Source organism: Primulina eburnea, chromosome 1 (assembly GCF_022965805.1).
Source record: "Primulina eburnea isolate SZY01 chromosome 1, ASM2296580v1, whole genome shotgun sequence".
Lineage (NCBI taxonomy): Eukaryota > Viridiplantae > Streptophyta > Magnoliopsida > Lamiales > Gesneriaceae > Primulina > Primulina eburnea.
In genome coordinates, this window is record NC_133101.1 from 52,068,353 (window position 1) to 52,090,610 (window position 22,258).

Sequence of the window (22,258 nt, forward strand, 5' to 3'; positions counted from 1 at the left end):
AAACTTTTCTTGTAAATATTGACGTACCATTTTCTTGTATGTTAGAAGTAACGAAAAAAAAAAATTTACGTTCAAAACGCTCCTTGGACATCGTAGGACGTAAACTATTAATAAGGTGTTTTAAAATAATTTATCTTCCTGTATATAACGTCGGCTCCAAATATTCTAGATTTTAAGCGGTGATAACTATTGTCATAAATCTCTACGAACGGGTCTTTCTCCATGTTCAATCGTCTAATCAAGTCTATGATCAAAAACTGGATTTCTCGTATAAATCGCAATATAGATCTAAACGAAAGTCTTGATCGTCGGAATTTCAGAAATCCGGCAAGATGGTGACAATTGGGCGGTGGCGTCATGACGGTGATGTGGTGGAAGGTTCGACCGAATCCCTTGGAAAAGGTGGTCTATTCTTGTGAAGAGAGAGTAGAAAAAATTGTTGGCAAAAATTTATGTGTAAAAGTTACGTGTATAATTCAACTATTAAGTACACATATATAAAAGCATCTTCCCGATCTAATCAGGATTTTCTTTTTATAATTATATTGTTTTTCATTATTCAAAAACTCTAGTATAGGTATTTTCAACACAATTAAATTATTATCAACTTTTGATGATAATAATAATAATATATAAACACACACATATATTTATTTATTCCTTTATATATATTTATTTATTCCTTAAATTAAATATCTTTTATATAATTACACATTTAATTATTTATTAATTAATCTATTCTAGACTCTTCTAGAATGTTTCATGAAAATTTTACATTTTGTAGTCATCACTACTAATTTATTATTTAATTACTATATTTTAAATTTTCTAAATAAATAATTGTGAAATCATTATATCCCCGATCAATTAACAGACAACACCGATGTATTAAGGGTACAAATCTCATTCAGTTAATGAAAAATGAAAATTCGGAAGAACAAAATTTTTAACCGATTCATTTTTTGCAATTAGTTTCATGAATTCTTTCACTGAAACGGGTAGTTCCACTATTCTCACTTAATTAGCAGTTAAGCTAAATTTCACAATGCAGTCAATTTATAAATTCATTTATAAGCAATATGTTTGATCTTCATCAAATTACAGTTGACCAATTCAACTATTTGAATTTGACTATTTCAATGGGAACACAATATCCTATACTTGTGTGACCTTCAATGTTTCAAGTATATAGCTAGTTGTGGGTTCACAAGTTCATGTCATTCAAAACGACATATGTTCCTATTCGGGCTTATTTTAATTAGACTCATTCTTTTCATCAACCCTTTGATGAATATTTAAGAACGTCAGAACTCAAGTCTTTTTACACCCTTCAGATCATGGTAGAAGCGTCTAGTAGTATTGACTCATGATCCCATAAGTATCACTGATAGTGCCTGCAAGAATCTTAAGTTATGATTAACATACAGTACGGTCCTTTCAACTCATAGTGCGGTGGCGTCATGACGGTGATGTGGTGGAAGGTTCGACCGAATCCCTTGGAAAAGGTGGTCTATTCTTGTGAAGAGAGAGTAGAAAAAATTGTTGGCAAAAATTTATGTGTAAAAGTTACGTGTATAATTCAACTATTAAGTACACATATATAAAAGCATCTTCCCGATCTAATCAGGATTTTCTTTTTATAATTATATTGTTTTTTATTATTCAAAAACTCTAGTATAGGTATTTTCAACACAATTAAATTATTATCAACTTTGATGATAATAATAATAATATATAAACACACACATATATTTATTTATTCCTTTAATATATTTATTTATTCCTTAAATTAAATATCTTTTATATAATTACACATTTAATTATTTATTAATTAATCTATTCTAGACTCTTCTAGAATGTTTCATGAAAATTTTACATTTTGTAGTCATCACTACTAATTTATTATTTAATTACTATATTTTAAATTTTCTAAATAAATAATTGTGAAATCATTATATCCCCGATCAATTAACAGACAACACCGATGTATTAAAGGTACAAATCTCATTCAGTTAATGAAAAATGAAAATTCTGAAGAACAAAATTTTTAACCGATTCATTTTTTGCAATTAGTTTCATGAATTCTTTCACTGAAACGGGTAGTTCTACTATTCTCACTTAATTAGCAGTTAAGCTAAATTTCACAATGCAGTCAATTTATAAATTCATTTATAAGCAATATATTTGATCTTCATCAAATTACAATTGACCAATTCAACTCTTTGAATTTGACTATTTCAATGGGAACACAATATCCTATACTTGTGTGACCTTCAATGTTTCGGGTATATAGCTAGTTGTGGGTTCACAAGTTCATGTCATTCAAAACGACATATGTTCATATTCGGGCTTATTTTAATTAGACTCATTCTTTTCATCAACCCTTTGATGAATATTTAAGAACGTCAGAACTCAAGTCTTTTTACACCCTTCAGATCATGGTAGAAGCGTCTAGTAGTATTGACTCATGATCCCATGAGTATCACTGATAGTGCCTGCAAGAATCTTAAGTTATGATTAACATACAGTACGGTCCCTTCAACTCATATATTCCGATCGAATCTGCAACCATTGGTATATCGATAGTTGCAAATAAATTCGACAACAATGTAATGTATCTTTGAGTACTAAAAGTGACATGATATGTGCAACTGAGAAAACAATTTTTCAAAATGCATATGTATTACTATGGCAAGAGATTAATTGCAGCAATAACTCATCAGATCACATAGGATATCTTCACCTATTGGTGAGCTGTGAATCCTCGACTGCAATACATTAACTCCTACGTATTTCTAAACTACACTCAACCTCATCATCTGGTAACCCATAATGGCGCTGGTAAACAAATCAAAGTGCATGCTACTACGTAAAGCATCCACATTGTTTCGGGTCAAAAGACTAATGGTGTACAATTATTATCCCAGACTATTCCACTCAATAAGTGATAACCACTTAAAAATTCTGAGGGAATATTGTTCAATTCATCATCAAATTTTCACTCATCTAAATGATTAAAATCTTCATGCTCTTACCAATGAAATATAACGCTTACATTACATATGATAGTCTTAAGTTCGAGCGACATTTATCCTTATTTTAGACGGGTGAATTGATTAGGAATCAATTTAAAATATATAGTACGCTTCTTAGTCAGTTTTATGATCTTACATTGAGAGACAAACCTCATTGTACATATTGTATGTTCAATGATTTTATTTATACATCTTGCATTAGTATACAAATAAAGTAAATGTCATATTAAATAAAATTATAAAATATTATTAAAATAAAAATTGTTTTTACATAAGAGTAAAAAAAAAACTCAAACCACAAATTAGCTCGCTGTGAACCTACTGCTCTATCATAAAAAAAAAAAAAATTCAAGGACTTGAAATGCTCTGTGTATATAGACTCTTGCAATATGCAGCAGTGATCCAAACAGAATTAAACAAAATGATTCTACTTTTCAAGTTAGGCAGATTTTGTTCGTTTAAGGCAAAATTATCTCAGCCTGCTGCTAGCTATCACCTTGGTTGATTGATTCTGTTTGACTGTTTCTCCATTTTTTTATTATTTTTATTTATTTGGAGTAAAATTTCTTTTTGGTTTCCGAATCTTTTGATTTCTACTAGTGTTTCAAGAGCATGCAGTGCGTGCATTTGCCATATTTTGGGGGAAATACTCATTTTTATCTATATAGTTTAGGTAATTTCCCGATTCAATCTATCTTCTTTACTGTGTAAACTATAATCATCCCCATGATAAAGAAGATGAGTTGAATCAGCCATACAATAGAGACGAAAATAAGTATGTTTTCATATTTTTGTATTAATGTTTTAATTTTTAATAAAGCTATTTATTTTCTATTTTATAGTTTTACACACAATATATATATATATATATATATATATATATATATATATATATATATATATATATAGTTTTGATATATTACACACATGTTACCTTCTAAAAATATAAAACTTTTTTTACCATATATAATGCATGTAGTCAACGAAGTGAAGCCTTCATTCACTGCATAATAATCGATTGCCTAAACTAGTTCAATTCGAGCCATTCGAAAATTCCTACGAAAAGTTTTTAAAGCTCGACTCAAACCCGAGCTTGTATATCTTGAGCTAGAGCTCAATTTTTATGGTCAAGCTTGATTTGTATACACCCACAGGTAACATCGGAAGATTCGATTTTGTTCGTAAAAGATACAAGTGTTTTTTTCCATCATTGTACTGCTTTAAACAACTCCTTTCGCGAGTCAGCCCGTGTATGCATTTACATGTGAATCGTTTTTTCGAGTTCCTGTCAGTTTCAGACGGCGCGGTGATTCTCTCCTGAAATAAGGGCACTTCCCTATACCTTCTCTAGCCCTTTTAACCACCCTTCTTTTGGCATAGTCCTATGATTATCCCAATTGTTTCCAGAAAAGAGTGAAGTACCAAAATCTTTATTAAAAAAAAAAAAACTAAGGAAATCCTCTGTCCATGGAACAGGCAAAACAGGGATCGTGCACGGTGCAACACGTCAAGAATTGTATAATTTCATCAAGAAATAAGCTAAACGGTGAAAACGGAAGGCAGAGGAAAAAAAGGAGAACTGGAATGCCTATAAATTTTATGTAAAGATACAACTTAAACTGCAAATTATAACTCGAGTGTGAAGGTGGTCGGAACATGAATATTAGATAATTTTAACAGTATGATTGTGGGGAAGTAGCTGCCATGAAATACTCTCGACACGGATTCTTACTGATCTTGCTAATAGCTTGTTTTGAGTACGTCTTGCAAACAAGTGTAGTTGAACCTGAAGAGGAGATGCTAAGCTAAAACTTTCTCACTTGGACAGCAGCACCTTGACTCTTCCCAGATTCAAGCATTGCCTCCAAAATAGCAACATCTCGGGCACCTTCGAGAAAAGAAAGGCGCTGCTCAACTTGATAACTCTGATCTTCCTGCCAACAAGGACAATAGAAACGCCAGAAATGAGGCAATCGAGCCATAAAAGACTTTTGATTAGTCAACTCAAGATTGTTATGGGAACAATACCTTCAGGGTCGCAAGTGAAGCATCTGCCAAAAATGTTTTAAGCTCATCAGTCACACCACTGAATGGGTAAAACCAGCTTTTGTTTCCGCCATCTCCTGTAAATAGCGTGACCTATGATAATAATATAACCCATAAAAAACTAAAGTTCTTAGACTCAAGAATGATAAGAGGAGATTGCAGAAATAATAATTATTAACTGCGTAGCCATGCTTCCCATCTATGTCTCCGCGCTCAACTTGTATAGTTCCCTTCAAGCCCACAACTCGCCAGAGCACCTAAATACAAGTGAACAACGCAAATGTCGAAAGTGTTACAGGCGGCTTACAGCCTCAAATGAACACTCTGATGTATATGGTACAAATAGAGACGAAATAAATTTATACATTCAGTCTGTGTAATTCATACCTTAGGAGATTTAGATGACACCACCAGCACAAATACACCAGAACTCCCATTCTCCAGCTGACTAAAGGCGATATGCAAATAAGAAGAATGCAAATATAATATTTCAAATGCCCAATAATATAAAATTTCTTATAAATAGTTTCATTATCAAAATCTTACATTGTTGAGGAGATATGATCTGGGGCAGGCAAAGTCCCATCAATATGAGATGTAAGAGCTGACACCGAAGTTATCTCACACCCGACAAGCTTCTCGTATAGAAGACAAAGATCATCAAAACCAGATAGATGCAGTATGAACATTCTTAGCAATAGATCGACGATATAATCACAACTTGAATGTGATATTCAGAAATATGCTTCTCTTTTCAAACTAGAGCAAGTTATGATCCAAGAATAATATTTTGGTAAGATGGTCATTCAATGAATTAAATCTGAAATGTTAGTATTGATAGGCTGCACCGCTGAAGTAGATTCCAATAAATAGATATCACAGAATTATCATTCAGATTCATCTAAAAGGTAACTAACCATTCTTAATCCAGCAATGAAATGAACACCCATATCTAGAATGAAACCCCCCTGCAGAACACAAAACACAGATCAGTAAAATATACAGATTTGGCTGATAGATTACAGAACAAAGAAAACTGACTCAAGAATATGCAAAAAGTTGTCCACAACAGATGAGAAATAGAATTCATATTATTTTGAGACCTAAAACAAAATGTAGGAAAATTATTCCTTCCATTTAGACTTTATCAGCACAGACAAAGGCACTGAATACTTTTCATGTTTACATAAAAAAGATAGAAATGAACTTGAACGAAATCCGTTTACGTTGTTGCTTTGCGTGCAGATAAATACTTATCACCAGAAAAAGTCGTCTACCAGATAAACGCTCGAGGAATTAAAACATGAAGTCACTCACATTAAAGCCGCGTCTCCAGGAACTTGAAAAATATGGATTTGAGCTATTCATTGAACCTTCAATAATGGTGTGGACGTTTATTATGTCTCCAACTTCAGTAAGAAGTTTTCTGCCCTGTGAAATCCACACTCGGTTTTACTAGGCGACCACAACAATCATATCAAGTGAGTACATACTACGTGTACAAGATATACCTCAACAAAGGCAGGTTCAAAACGATAGTTTTCAGCAATTGCCCAGATTGGCGCAACATTGAAAGAGTTGTAGCAGGAAATTGCTGTTTCAAGCTCACTAACAGCTGAATACGCAACAGTAATCAGCACTCCAACAATAGTTTCTGGAAAATATCATTTATAACTAACACTCCAGCAGATACAGATACAGAAACACAACCACAGGAGGGAAGGGGGGAGAGAGAGAGTAGTTTCTGAAGAACATCATTTATAACTAACATTCCCACAGATACAGAAACATAATCACAGGGGGAGGTGGAGAGCGAGAGTAGTTTTTGAATAACATCATTTATATCTAACATTCCCCATAGATACAGAACACAAAAAGAAAGATAGGTGTGTCACAAAGATTCAAAGAAAGCTACCAGAAGCAACCTTGTAAACTGCGTCTGCAATTCTAGAATTTAAACATAAGGGAACAGCACAAAGAGCAAATTCAGATGAGGAATTTAAACCAAAACCTGAAAGAATAAGATCTCACTGGAAGATGAAAATAAAGGTTGTTACACATGAATCAACATTTTAAGTGCAACATAATAACTTTTTGTTATGGAGGGGGATACGAAAATTCTGTTACTTCATAAATGCATCCATAAATGGAATGGATCGATCGATTAGCCCAAAAGTAGTATTGAAATTAATCTATCCTTTTTATTTACAGCATAATCAGAAGTCAGAACATCTGAGAGAAATTAGAGTAAACATCCTTGTTGGTACTATTTATGTTTTCAACGCATTTTCATCAAAAACATATAAACATAAAAATAACCTCTACAATGAAGCGGGTTCCTATTGATAAAGTATTCAAAAAGACAATTTCTGAGAACATTATATTTTTAGCAACTTTGCTCGTGAGCCTCTTGAATATCCAAGGAAGAAAATTAGCTTCCAGATTGACTTAAAAGGGGTTGAATAACAACCTGATGGATAAGATTTCCAAATTCCAATTGCTGAGAACATTGTATTTTTTAATGTTCTCTCCTTTGACAACATTTGGAAATAATGAAATTTATAGAGGGAAAAATTGCATACAATTTAAAATGTTAAACAGATGGATAAATATCAGTCCCAGGAAAAAAAATGATTAGGTTCCTAAATCTTCAAACTTTCACATAAAAGAGAAGCATCTCACTTACAAGCTGCAGCCGGTTTCTCTTTAGAACCAGAATATGCAAAGCCCATGATATGCATAAAATGTAAAATTGTTAGTTTACCATGTGACAAATGTACGTAATTTTCAATATAGAAAACAATTGGTAGTCAGTCACCTTGCAGGACATGCTTTCCACCCTTCAGCAACCTCAGAGACATATCCACCTGCATAGAATGATTCCCAAGTGACATTGTGATTACACAACCGTCGAGATTAAAGTAGCATCTACTCTTAGATAGTGACATGAGCTTCACCGTACCCAGACAAATAAGAGAAACATGAGATTTTTTTTAAAAATGAAACATAAGATCTTAGCGTAGTAAATGTTTGCATGAAGGAGATGATGTTTTTTAGTTCGGCAGCCAAAGTATTCATTGGCCTGATTTGAGAGTTTCCTATCCAGTTGCTACTTGCTAGATAGTTTATTATTGAAAACATACAACAGTATTCAGCAGTCTTTACTGTTAACAACAGGGAGAAAATTGCGCAACTATTCAAATTTCTACATTTACAACTTCACATGCTATTTAATTTTAGAAAAAAAAGTCCAACCTCCTCTTCTATACGATAAACAAATGTCATCTCTTTTACTTACATTATTAAGTACTTGCATATTTTATACTACATCTGCATACTCATCCGAATTCGTACAGGTGTTGCATTTCAACCCTTTAACTCGTCTGATTATTACGTACCCATTTTAATCAGCACGCACTAATCTGAAATACTTATTTCGAACAAACTCTTTTAAATCAGATCAGTACATCAGAGGGGTACGATTGAATGTCTTCCGCTTGATTTCATAATATTCATTTCTTAAAATGTCTCCTTTCGGTCATTCATCGAAAGGAGACACTTTAAGAAATTTGATGAATTGAACTCAAACCTAATCTCTCGATGCTTAAACTTTCAAGAACACTTATTTGAGATCTAATAGTTGCAAAACCACCTTTGCACAAAATAGTTGCAAAAGCAGATCAGTAGTTTATTTCGACCCCTTTAAACTGCCTCAACAATCCTAACAAGTGGAATCATAATGGGTTGCTCTTGAAAGAAGCATCCTTTAAAGTTTCATAAGATCCAGCTCCCAAATCGACAATCATCACAGGGATAGTTGTCGATTTGTTGTATGTATTGGTATTTTGATATGGCCAAATTGAAATTACAATTATAACCCCATTTCTCCTAAATTCTACAAACCCTGTTTTTCCTAATTTACACTAACAAAAATTTAGATAAAGAAAAATTATACCAATTTTATATATTTTGCTAAAAAAATATTTCAAATGAAATTAAAATTAAAATTAATATGTAATTTATGCATACATGACACGCCAATTATCGTTAGCATTGAATAAAGAAAAGGTGTGAAGGCTTAAAAAAATATACCCTGAATATTGAAGGATTGACGCATTTAGTGTATTGCACTTATCACTAAAATGTATTTTCTATAATGCATTCTATATGCACTAAATATTGTGAGGATTGATGCATTGAATGCATTACACTTCTTACTAAATGTATGGTCTAAATATTCTATACGGCCTGAATATTTTGTAATTTTTTTAATTTAGTGCATCACATTTAGCTCTAAATGTGTGGATTGATTGATGCACTTGGTGTATTGCATTTATCACTAAAATGTATAGTCTAATGCATTGTATGTGCCCCGAATATTTTGTATGGCTTGATGCATTTACTGTATTGCACTTATCACTAAATATGTTGTTCAATGCATACCATACGCCCAAAATATTGTATGGATTGATGCATTTAGTACATTGCAGCTCTTACAAGATGTATAGTCTAATATATTGTAAATGCTCAGAATATTATAAGTTAGACCATAAAGCAAATGAGGTCTAACCAATATAAAATATAGTTATTTCAACGAAAATATTTTTACTTTCATTTTGCTTCAGTTATTAACTAATCAAACAGCGTATTTATTGAATTTCTTATAGTTTAAATTTCTAATTTCAATTTTAGTGTATAATTACTAGATGATTCATTCCGAAGTTTATCATTTTTCTATGAATATTGATAGAATGTAAAATTATTGAATAATTTGTTTTTACATCTATATTCATTGAGAAATTAATATACATGATACTTCATGATTGAACTTTTGTGATTATTGTTTATTTTTCGCTTGATTCAATTGCATTAAATATTGATAGTCATTGCACAAACTACTTGTAATGCAATTAATTAAAACATTTTATATAAATTAAATTTACAAAGACCGTTGGAGGAATTTTCAAGCGGCGTCTCACTGTCTGACAGTTTCGCTGACAGTTTCGACACGCAACAAGCGAGGATTTTGACAAAGGAACTGTCACAAAGGTTTGGTGATATCTAGAACTTGCTTGAATACTCTAACATCCCCTTGCAGACAAAAGAATGTTCTAGAGAAGTTGAGAAAGATGGACTTGTAGGTTTTAGTTCTTGCAGAATGACTTATAACATTGAGGACAAGACTTGAACATTCTAAGTTCATGTGAAATGACCAAAAATATTATGGAAAAAGTTGGGTCTGGAAACTTACGGGACAATCTACCAAAATGTGAAGACTTGGATAATCTAGACTATTCTATAACTTTCCATTATTTTGTAAAATGTAAATTTGTAGAAAAATCTAGAATACTCTATCGTGTTTAGAGTGGCATGAAATATTTTGGAGACTAAAATGATCTACATAGTGTAACGAACTTGTATATATAGATGCATGACTTCATCTGTAACCCACTCAACAATTGGGCAATTCATTATTTACTTAAACAAGTGTTATACTTTCTTTCTCTACAAGTTTTTCAAGTCATTGGTGCTTATTTATTTACTTAACCACCCAAGATCACCCTTTAACTATGTTTTGCTAATACTCGTAGGAGCAAAGTCAAGGATCAAAGGTCGTACGTATACTTAGAAGGGGTAAGTCAGTGATATATGGGTCTAGATCTTGCGGGTCATTTAACAATGAAGAGGATAAAGATTAGATTGCTCGTGAATGGGTACCTAGTATTTACTAATAAGAAAAAAAAAACTCGATTCAATAAAAAGAGATCTGATGATGAGCAAGCGTTTTGCTCATGTACTAGAAATTCTACTTATAAAACAATAAGGTGCGGACTTTTTGACATAAAATGTAGTTGCAACATGTTATGTAAATGTTATCTATCAAAATGTTGCAAGAGAAAATAAAACTCCATAAAAAATTTGACTGAATAAAAATTGTAAAGGTTTTTATAGAATGTCCAACTGAATGTAAAATACTATAACATTGTTCCTAAAACATTTCTCGGTGACTTTTAATAGAATGTCAAATTACATTAGAATAATTGATATTGCCACATATTAGTTTTTTCTTTACATCAATGTTTGTTCTTATGTTTTAACTGTTACGTACTTTTATACATATATGAATTTATTTATGCAGTCATTATAAAGTTTTATTTATTATTTTGATGCAGGATAATAATGACATACAAATTCTTAGGAAAAACACTTTGCAACTAGAAAAAAGAACTGCAACATGACACAATTGTTTATGAGGTATTTAAACTGTAAATTAATAATTCAAATATTTATGTGACATGTTATTACTAGTTAATAGATGTTAATTTTACACACTAAAATAGGTCATTCTAGTCCATAGGTTGCATACGATTATTATGTTTTAAGCCGATTTGCATTTAAACCATGTGCGCATTATAGTATCTATTCACTTAGTTTAGACTAATCGTAGGAGAAACGGCGGAATTGAAGCTCGAAGGGTTGATTTCCAGAAACGGCATAGGACATTGTGCGTCGGGGCAGTTAAAATAAACCACTATGGCGTGAACACTAATGAAAAATGTGGCCAAGGATCAGCCATGGTGGTGATTTTCTGCACCCCGGTGGGACGAGGACAAAAGCTAAAATTCTCGAGCAGAATAGATGTGCCTTGGCCGAAAATTTTGCAGCCCTAGCGCGACATGAGGAATTCTGAAGAAGTTTGACAGCTGAAGGCGTGCTCTGGCCCAAAATTTTGGAATTGGATTGCGAAGGGATTGATTTCCAGAAGCGGGACAGAAATATTTGAATTAAATTAAATTATCAGCAAATTAATACTAAGTTCCCCCAATTAAAGTTAATTTCACAATTAATCACCTCATAAACAATTGTGCGCTGATGTAGTTCCTTTTCTAGTTGCAATTTATTTTCTTAAAAACTTGTATACCATGATTATCTCGTATCAAATTAAGAAATTAAACTTGATGACGACTGCATAAATAAATTTATATATGTGTAAGAAGTAAAACAAACTAATAGCTCTTAAAACATAAGATCAAACATCGATGAAACAAAACTAATATGCTGCAATATTTATTATTCTAATGTGAAATTTATAATGCAATTTGACATTCTATTAAAAATCCGTGAAAAATAGTAAATTTAGGAACAATCTTACAATAACTTACGTCCATTTGGATCTTCTATAAACTTTCACAATTTGTACTTCGTCAAACTTTAAAGAGTTTAATTATCTATTACAACATTTTGATGGGTCACATTTACATAACTTGTTGCAACTATCTTCTTTTGTCAAAACATCTGCACCTTCTTGTTTTACGAGTATAGTTTATACTACATGAGCAAAACAATTGTTCATAATTTGATTTTCTTTTATTGGCTCAACTCTCGAGTTTTCTTTTTATTATAGTACTAGATATCCATTTGCTAAAAGACTCATCTTTATCCTCTTCAATGCTAGATGATCAACAAGATCTAGATCTCGCATGTCACTAACTCAGACCTTCTAAGTACAAGTGTGACTTTTGACCCTTAACTTCGCCCTAACGATGACGAGCAAAACACACTTAGAGGGTGATCTTGTATGGTTAAGTGGATAAATAAGAACAAGTGACTCGAAGAATTTGTATAGAGAGAAAATATTACACTTGGTTGAGGAAAGAATGAATTGTCCAATTGTTGAGTTGATGAGTTACAAATGAAGTCTTACCCTTAGATTTACAAGTCTCGTACAATATCTAAATCCTTCTAGTCTCCACACGAACCTTGAATGTTCAAATCTTGTCCACAATGTTTTAGGTCCTTTCCGCATGAACCTAGAACCTTCAATTTATTTCTCCTTCACATTTTTTTATAGAACATTCATTTGTCTTCAAAGGAATGTTAGAGTATTAAAAAAGGTTCTGGACGACACCAAGCCTGTGTGACACAACTTCCTTTGCCAAAATCCTTGCGTGTTGCACGTCAAAACTATCGGGTCGTGACACGCCGCTTGAAAATTCCACCGACTGTCTTTGCAAATTTAATTTCTACAAATTATTCTAATTAGTTGCATTACAAGTAGTTTGTGTAATGACTACCAATATTTGATAGTAATTGAATCCAGACCAAAATAAAACAATTATCACAAAAGATATATCATGAAAGTATTATATATATTAATTCATCAATGAACATAGATGTAAGAAAAACTAATTCATGGTAAAATCAATAATTTTACGGTAATTTGACATTCTATCAATAGTTATGGAGATATGATAGTTTTGAAATGAATCGTCGAGTAATTGAATACAAATTTGAAAATAGATATTGAAACTATCAGAAGTTCAATAAACATCATATTTGATTACTTAACAACTTGAACAAAATCAAAACATAAACCATTTTCAATCATATAATTATATTTTATATGGTTATACCTCATTTGCTTCATGGGCTAGCTTTTAATATTCGAGGCATAGACAATACATCGGACCTTACATTTTGTAACAAGTACAAAGCACTAAATGGGTGTTTAGTATGCACTGGACACACATTCAATGATAAGTGCATTGCACTAAATCAATCAAGCCATACAATATCTGTGGCATATACAAACATTTAGTGACAACTGACAAGTGCAATAAAAATAAATGAATCAATCCATACAATACTCTAGGCGTATAATATACATCCAACCACACATTTAGAGTTAGTGTGATGCACTAAATTAATCAATTTGTACGATATTCGGGCCATATAGAATATTTTAGGCGATACATTTAGTAATCAAGTATAATGCACTAAATGCATCATAATCCATACAATATTCGAGGCATAAACAATGCATTAGACAATACATTTTACTGATAAGTGAAATACACTAAATGCATCATTCCATACAATATTCAAGGTTTATAGTATGCATCGGGCCATGGATAAGTGCAATGCACTAAATTCATCAATCCGTACAATATTCTAGGTATATACAATGCATTAGAAAGTACAGTTTAGTGATAGGTGCATCAACCCATTTGTATTTCTTTATATCGAATTACAAGGTTCGCTGAAATGGTAAAGCTTTAGATTGCTTTATCTCTCGTTTGAATCGTTTAGAGGTCAGCTCCTGATGTTCACAAGTTTAGTTTGATGATCTTGTGCAATCTTCAATCTTTGACAAACGAGATACCCTTCTTATATACTTGTTACACGAGTTTGGGTCTTTCTGCTTGCTACTCTGACGTTGTCCTAAATCAGGAAAGTTTGGTGTTTCTATTCTCATGGAGTTTGAAAGGCGTCAAGTCAACTGTCTGAGGGCACCCTTTGCCCTGGAGCAGTTTGACATGTACCTATTGTACAAGTGTACCTCATGCATCTCACGCATTCATACATTTTACGATTTACAGTTATATTAGTATTGCATGTCTTGTTAACGTTGTTGTATGTACGGATCGGCTCACTTCGGTGGGTTGGGCTTGCAGGTGGAGTCATGAGATCATCAAGAGGGCGGCGATGATCTAGGCCAGGAGAAGGAACATTGAGGATAGAGTCTTGCATGTTTTTGCACGTATGTCAGTCGTTCATGATATTTAAATAATTTGCGAATGTAATAAACTAGTTAATGTTAGACAGCTACGTACTTATCATGTTTGAATGCTTGTATCACGCTACTCATATTAGTTTTTTAAAATAAAATGTATATTGCATAAATTAGTATGTGCCCATAGGAAGTCCTTACTACTTAAACCGCTGTTTTTTAATATGATAATAACCTTTGTATATGCATTCATCGTTGGGCCACATCAGATGCCAATCTAATTATGAGCAAGAGTGAGATACCTGAGTTTGCCCAGCAAGGACTACAGCCACACCAATGATTGAGGCATCGTCAATGATCTCATTAAGCCCTGTATCTCCCCATTTACATTCCACATTTGGGAAAAACTTTTTAGCAATTTCAACAGCACCTCGGGCTGACTCCTGCATACACACATGTTTCCCTGTTGAATTTATTTGCTCTTAATGACCACAACAACTAACATTTATATTTTCTCACCAACTTTAAAATTTTTCTTTCATCCTTGAAAGTGAAAATTGTCCCCATAAACATCTAAAAATGTTCGCTATTGCTCTTAACAGTCATCACTTCCAGTTTTTGACATGCAAGATGATAAATACACTATTTGCCAAACTATTTTTTAAAGTTTTCAAAATCATGGCCTTCCTGTTTAAATTAAAAGGCCAGTTGTACAAGCACTCACAGTTGTTATTAGATTTTCTATAGCTCTAAAATTATAAAATTCACTGCCTTTTGGAACTTAATTTGGTCCCCAAAATGCTAAATCACTGGTAAAGCAAGTTATCTCAATGAACCCGATGTATAAGTTATCGATGTGATAAGATAAACGAAAAAACTGACTGAGGATCACACATGCATTTTTATGTTCAACTATATGGGGATAAAAAGCCATTGAAGATCCTGTAATCGGCTTTTCAAATCAAGGATAGAGATTGAAAGATAATGCTAGGATGTTCAAAATGGATCGACCCAATTCAAGTTTAGCCATTTTTGTACGAGGAAGACATTTTTCACCAATAAAATGGCAAGTTTTTCCTCAAACTTCTGAGTAATTTTTCTGGATTTACAAATGAATCGAACTAATCAAGATTATCTATTCATATGCCGTTCAGAATCCAGATATATCATCTTTGTTATTCGCAGAAGTGGCACCAAACAACTAAAAAAATCCTAGGCAACTTGGATTAGCAACTATCGTACAACAGTTGGGTTTTGCCTTTAAAGTCAATTCAGGATCTAGCTTATGATACCGTGGTATTTGTGTACCTATTAAAGACATTCTTGTTTGTAGAGGGGTCCTTTCATTATTGTTGTGTTATGATTAATGTAAACTTCCAAGAATGAAATCACCAAATATTGTAAAACACATGGATTTTCAACAAATCAATTGTCAAAGAAAATAAAAACTGTATCCCACAACTTCATTTGTCAGACAAGTCGATCCTAGTAAATCCAGTAAAAAGAGAACGAACTTACGAACTGAATTCCCAGAGACCCAGATAAGAAACTCTAAGAGAACAGATCAACATGGAAAATAAAACAGAAAAGAGGATAAAACAGAGTTGCCTGCCTCGCTGCGACTCCAAATGGCTCGGAGTACGACGAGGTTGGAGATTTCCGCTAATCTGGGTATGTAAGTATTTCTCACAAAGATGCCAGCCCCAACGATCGCAACGTGCGGTGGCTGCTGCGCCATTTGTCGTTTGCATATATCGAATGGAAGCGGGATGCGTTGCGAGTCTCGGCTGGAATCTTTCTTCTTCTTGATCGCAGCCACCTAATTTGCTCTGATATATGCGTTCACTCCGAAATATATAGTACCAATGATGATTTGAAAACACAATTAACAATTAAGAATCAAGATTCGTGTATATTTTACATTTATATCGATGAAATTATGCGTAAACCTCACGTGGGGCCTAAACCCAAGTTAACCCGACCGTGTGGAAATGAAATTTGACCTTTTCTGTTTAGCACGTGCTTTTCTGTTTTTGTTGCAGGACGAATATAGGGTTACGGCGTCTTTATAGCTCTGGCTTATGCATTCGAAACGGGCAAAAACTCATGTGAAACGATCTCACGGATCATATGTCAGTGAGACGGATCTCTTATTTGGGTCGTCTATGAAAAAGTATTACTTTTTATGCTAAGAGTATTACTTTTTATTGTGAATATGGATAGAGTTGACCCGTCTCACAGATTAAGATCTGTGAAACGATCTCACTTGAGACCCACTCTTCGAAACCTTCCCTTCAGGCTAATTGGCTTAATCCTCATTTCTGACGGTCATTGTATAATTGTAAGCAGTCATTCCAGACAACAATTGCTAGCTCCCCGAGTGTAAATAGTAAAGTAGGAAACTCTTTTAAAAACTATTCCTTGTTATTAAAGTTTTATTTTATATAATTGAGTTCTTTAATGACGTTTACTATTGAGGTTGTCGGAATTGAGTACCTTTTTTAGGGCTATCGACGATCTACCGCTCTGTGGGCTACTCCAACCTATTTCTTATTGTAGTGGAGAAAAAAATATTTTGACATAAAAAATATTATTAATATTTAGGAGTTATCAACTACAATTTAGTTTTGATTAGATGAATAATTTAAAAAAACATATTTTATCGGTCACACAAAATCTTAAATTGTACAAAAACATGAATTATTTTGGTTTAGTCGGATTTTGATTATTAGTTTTAAGTTTGAATTTATAAAGAATTAGTAGATAAAAAATTATAATTTTGAAAAAAATTAGCAATTGACAATTGATATAATTTGAGTAAAGATTTTATTTGATCGTGGATTAAAATTATCATAAGTAAAATAAAATAAATTATGATATTTTTACAGGTTACATAATTTTATCTTTTATTCAAAACCTAAACTTTTAGAATTGTCTTGTGTTATTTTAGCTAAGATATGTAATAAATAAATTCTTAATGTGAGTGGATTGTAATACAAACTAAAAATTAAATAAAATATTTTATATATATGAAAAAATCAGACTAATTAAGTAAATTTATCTGAATTTTTTTTTTTTACATTATTATAATCGGTGGTTCATCCAAAACTTACATGAAACCAATTTTTCGGTTTATTTGATTTTAAAACCAATTCAAATCATGATTGAATGAAAATATTTGGTTTCTGAACATCCTACTCACATTAACATCCAATGAACCTCGATCCCACAAATCGTAACTAAATTTTTTTAACTTGGCTTGAAGTTCATAATGTTTTCCCAGATTCAGGTATTGCATCTAACATATCTAAATCTCGAGAAAATTCAAGAAAAAGAAAGCCTAATTTCAATTTGTAAGCTTCTATTTTTCTGTAAACAAAAACCACAAATTGTGTAAAGATGTAAACAATAAGCAATTCAATCGGTAAGATTTAAACTCATGACTGTAAGCAAATGTCATAGTTCTCGAAAGAGAAATAAAGTACGGTAAACTTGTAAAAGATACAAAAATCTGAACAGAAACCAATGAACAATGTCATGAGAAAATACAGCATGCAAAACTAAAACAGTAAAGCAAATCGAGGCATATACGAAGTACAGTTTCCTTAAAAAAAATTGTCCCTTCCGTATGTGCTTCGAGGATCAGGACGGACAACTGTTTTTCAGGATAGAACGACAAAATCATGCAGCAATTCAGCAATTTAGCACAAAGTAACTATACTGACGAACCGAAAAATATACATTCACTTCACCAAAAACATAACGGAGGCCAAGAATGGAAGAATTATAAAAACGAAGAATTATTCAATAATCTCACAAAATCATTCAAGAACAGAAGAGTTATAAAACAAAGAGTCGAAAGAGAAAATTACATCTCGTGATGGAATTGTACTTTAGGGCCCAGTTTGGTAAGTGTGATTAAGTTTGGATTGTTAGATAATCTTATGTTTGGTTCCATTTATAAATTTGAGATTGAGTAATTGTAGGACAATTTCTACTGTTTACCTGGGCAAATGTATCCATGCTTTCAGGGTGGATTAGTTTTATCCGAGTGGACTGAAAAAAGAAATGACCATAATAGCCCTTACCGTGAATAAAAAAATTGCAAGTGGGTGAGTCTATTTCTTCTAAAGAAAATCGCTTAGCGACGGTTTGTAAAAATCCTTCGCAAATAGCAACGATTGTTTTATAAACCGTCGCTAAATATCAAATTAGCGACGGTTTCTCAAAAAAGATCGGCGACGGTTTCTCAAAAAAGATCGGTGACGGTTTCTCAAAATAAGATCGGCGACGGTTTCTCCAGATTGGCGACGGTTTCATGCACTAATAAACCGTCGCTAAATGTCAAATTAGCGACGGTTTCACAAGATCGGCGACGGTTTCTCAAAAACCGCCGCTATTAGCGACGGGTTTTCAGAAGTCGTCGCTAATTTTCCGGCAGGAAGGAGACCGTTTCCGACCCGTCGCCGTCGCGAAAGAGAATGGCAATTTCGTCTCTTCATCAAAAAATTCAAAATTATCCTACACTTAAAAATCGTACCAAACTTAATATTATTTTACACCATATATTACAATCCTACCACAATCATTTTCTTTATCATTTACGTACTAATCATTAGTTTATCCTATCCTTCCAACCAAACGTAGCCTAGGGGTGTTCAAACTTCGGATAAAACCGAAAAAATCGAAAAAACCGAACATCGAACCGAAAGCCGAATTTTGTAATTCGGATATAAATGTTAAAACCGAAGTTTATTTGGTTCGATTTTTGATTATATATGTCAAAACCGAACAAACCGAAAAAACCGAAATTTAATTAAATTAATAATTATTTTATATTTTTATTTATATTATATATTTTGATATGATATTTAGTGAATTAAAAACCATTTTGAAAAATTTTAGTTGATTGTTGATTATTTAATTAATTTAAAACTTATATTTAAATATTTTACTAAGAAAACATATAGAAATTTAACATATTATAATTTACAATATATTTATATTATTAATTTAAATAATTATACCAAAACCGATTAAACGATCGAAATAACCGAACCATTTTGGTAGAAAATCGAACAGAACCAAAGAAAAATAGTTCGGATATAGGATTATATATTTCTAAAACAGAAAAAACCGAAATAAAAAACCAAAAATCGAACCGAACCGACCGATGAACACCACTATTGTACTTGATGAGAAATTTCGTCAAATATTTTGAAATAGCTAATTTTATTCTTTTATATATTTTATGTAAGGTCTAGGAAATTCAAGTTATATAATCTGACTGCATGTAATCTAGGTTTAACTAAATCATGTGTTTAATTATTTTAAAGTTTTAAATGCATGATTATTGCATGTATATATGTTTCATTTCATAATTTATTAAGATTTCATGCATTAGGGCTTTTAATAGTATTTCATGCTCGATCAAGAAACGGAGACCGGGGACAGTTAAGGAAAAATATTTTTATTAAATAATTATTTTAATTATTTAATATATAGTGTAAATAAATGAGATTTTCGAAAATAGACCTAGGTGGAGCATTTTTACTCGTAGGTCATATTTTAAACCGGTACACAAATTTTAGCAAGTGGGGGGACTTTTTGAGAGTTCAAGAAATATTTTTAGAAACGTACCTAAACGAAATATTTTTTCGGGAGAGTTTTTGGGCTTAATGGGTTTATTTAATGCATAATGAGCCCAAAATTCTTCTAGAATTCATTATTTTAATTAAGGGCTCATTATAAAATAATCTTTTTATTAAAACCAACCAACTAAACCCTAAACCTAATCATTCGCCTCTCGGACGCCCCCTCCATCACTCTCCAGTAGCTTTTTTGAAATTATACCAGCACCCACCTTTGAATTCTCTCAATGTTTTCAAAGAAGTCATTCTTCGTCTCTCCGGTGCATGTTCTATGCGTTGGTATCAAAGGTTTTCGAGCGTAAAAACGCAAAAGCACACCTATATCTCGTTTTTCTCATCATTCACATCAATATATGTTGTTTTGTATGTTCTTGCATGAAAAAATCTTAGTCGTATCATGTTATGTGCATTTTAATCGATTTTGACATGAAATACGCCTACACTTTTCATGTAAATATTGTTTTTGATAAGTTCTAAGGGGCTGCCGGGCTTTTTCGTGTGAGAGACAATTTGCAATAAGTTTTGGAGGTTCTTAGACGCCAAGATCAGATCGGCATTGAGTCTAGGTTGTTGGATTAAAGGTGGGCTTTTAGGCTTATGGGATTTCCATGTGAGTGAATGAAAATTTGGAAAGATGGGTTTGTCCCATATTGGAAAAATGAATTGGTATAGATAAGTTTATATTGTGTTACACTTTATGGAGTTGTAACTATGATTGGTCAAGAGGCTCTCTCTCGCACACACAGGCGCAGGAGGGGTGCAAATCATGGGCTCCATTTGCATGGGAAAAAAGGCTTGACTTGTGTGCAAGTGTACGAGCGCGACCTGGGCGCGTCGAATGTCGGACCGATCAAGGCAAAATTTGCCGAGCAGTATATGCCATTTTGTTTATTTTTTTCAGTTGAGACCTTTCACATGCCCTTGAGACCTTTCGCATGGCATAACTGTTGGTGCTTCATCTCCCCAACTGTTGGTGCTTCATCTACCATCTTTAAGACATATTTAAGGCAACCTGTGGCCTTTCATATGGATGGTATTGACATATATAAAAAAGGGATGTGCCTAGCCTAGAGAAAAAGACCGAAAAAATCCACTTTCTCCTTCTGCTACAGTTCCTCTGCTTATTCTGCTATAGTAGTACTTCTGCTACAGTGCTTCTGTTCTGCTACAGTAGAACTTCTGCTACAGTGCTTCTGTTCTGCTACAGTGCTGTTGCTTCTGCTGCTACAGTAATGCTTCTGCGTGTTCTGCTTCTGCTATGTTCACTGATAAATTTCAGGTACTGATTTTGTTCGCTAGCATAGTGCTTTGTGATGCAACTCTGCTGGTTTGCCCGTTGTATCCTGGGAAACAGACGTCCGCTAAATCCTCAGATCACATACTGGAGGGGGCGAATCTGTTTTAAGAAAACTGTACAAGCTACAGATCTCGGTTTGATTTAATTAAGCATTATACTATTGTTTTCTTCAAGATACTGATCTGTTGGTTTTATACATTAGTCATAGTCTACTGTGAATAACACGCTTGTTTGGTTTACTGCATATCTGTCTTGTTTTTCCATATAATTTGAACAACAAACTTAAAACAGATAAACTCATTACGTGGTTTAAAGTTCAGATATGGCTACTGAAACCAGCGTGCAAAGGGAAACTGGTCATGTTGTCCCTACTGTTGTCCCACGTGCTGCTGCGATTAATGTCCCAGCTAGCCACGGTGAAAAGCCTGAGAAGTTCACTAGTGTGGACTTCAAGAGGTGGCAGCAGAAAATGTTGTTTTACTTGACAATACTGAACCTGGCTAGATTCCTATTCGAGGATGCTCCTAACCTGAAAGAGGGTGAAGGAGATGTTGAATCCGTCAGTGCGCTGGAGGCTTGGAATCATTCTGATTGCCTATGCCGAAATTATGTGCTGAATGGATTGGCAGACTCGTTGTACAATGTGTACTGCGAAAAGAAGACAGCCAAAGAGCTATGGGAATCTCTTGAGAGAAAGTACAAAACCGAGGATGTCGGG

The 22,258-nt window shown here is 33.1% G+C and overlaps 1 protein-coding gene across 1 annotated transcript; it reads right to left on the bottom strand.

The window, feature by feature from the left end:
- Positions 1-4,600: 4,600 nt before the first annotated feature.
- LOC140830652 (dehydrogenase FPY6-like) lies at positions 4,601-16,475 on the bottom strand. The gene is made up of 12 exons (XM_073194073.1): positions 16,205-16,475; positions 14,895-15,035; positions 7,900-7,948; positions 7,768-7,785; positions 6,593-6,696; positions 6,399-6,512; positions 5,999-6,049; positions 5,628-5,716; positions 5,469-5,529; positions 5,261-5,338; positions 5,064-5,174; positions 4,601-4,969 (listed from the first exon to the last, which is right to left on the bottom strand). Exons 1-12 carry the CDS (start codon positions 16,328-16,330, stop codon positions 4,841-4,843), a joined length of 1,071 nt encoding a protein of 356 aa, XP_073050174.1. The 5' UTR covers positions 16,331-16,475; the 3' UTR covers positions 4,601-4,840.
- Positions 16,476-22,258: the final 5,783 nt, after the last annotated feature.

What these genes read in the sequence shown, in the direction of transcription:
- LOC140830652 (XM_073194073.1), bottom strand. Translation starts at nt 16,330, where the DNA reads ATGGCGCAGCAGCCACCGCACGTTGCGATCGTTGGGGCTGGCATCTTT. An exon ending in TCCTTGCTGGGCAAACTCAG is followed by an intron (nt 7,949 to 14,894) that starts GTATCTCACTCT and finishes CATTCTATGCAG; the next exon opens with GTGGATATGTCTCTGAGGTT. An exon ending in CCTGGAGACGCGGCTTTAAT is followed by an intron (nt 6,050 to 6,398) that starts GTGAGTGACTTC and finishes TGTGTTCTGCAG; the next exon opens with GGGGGTTTCATTCTAGATAT.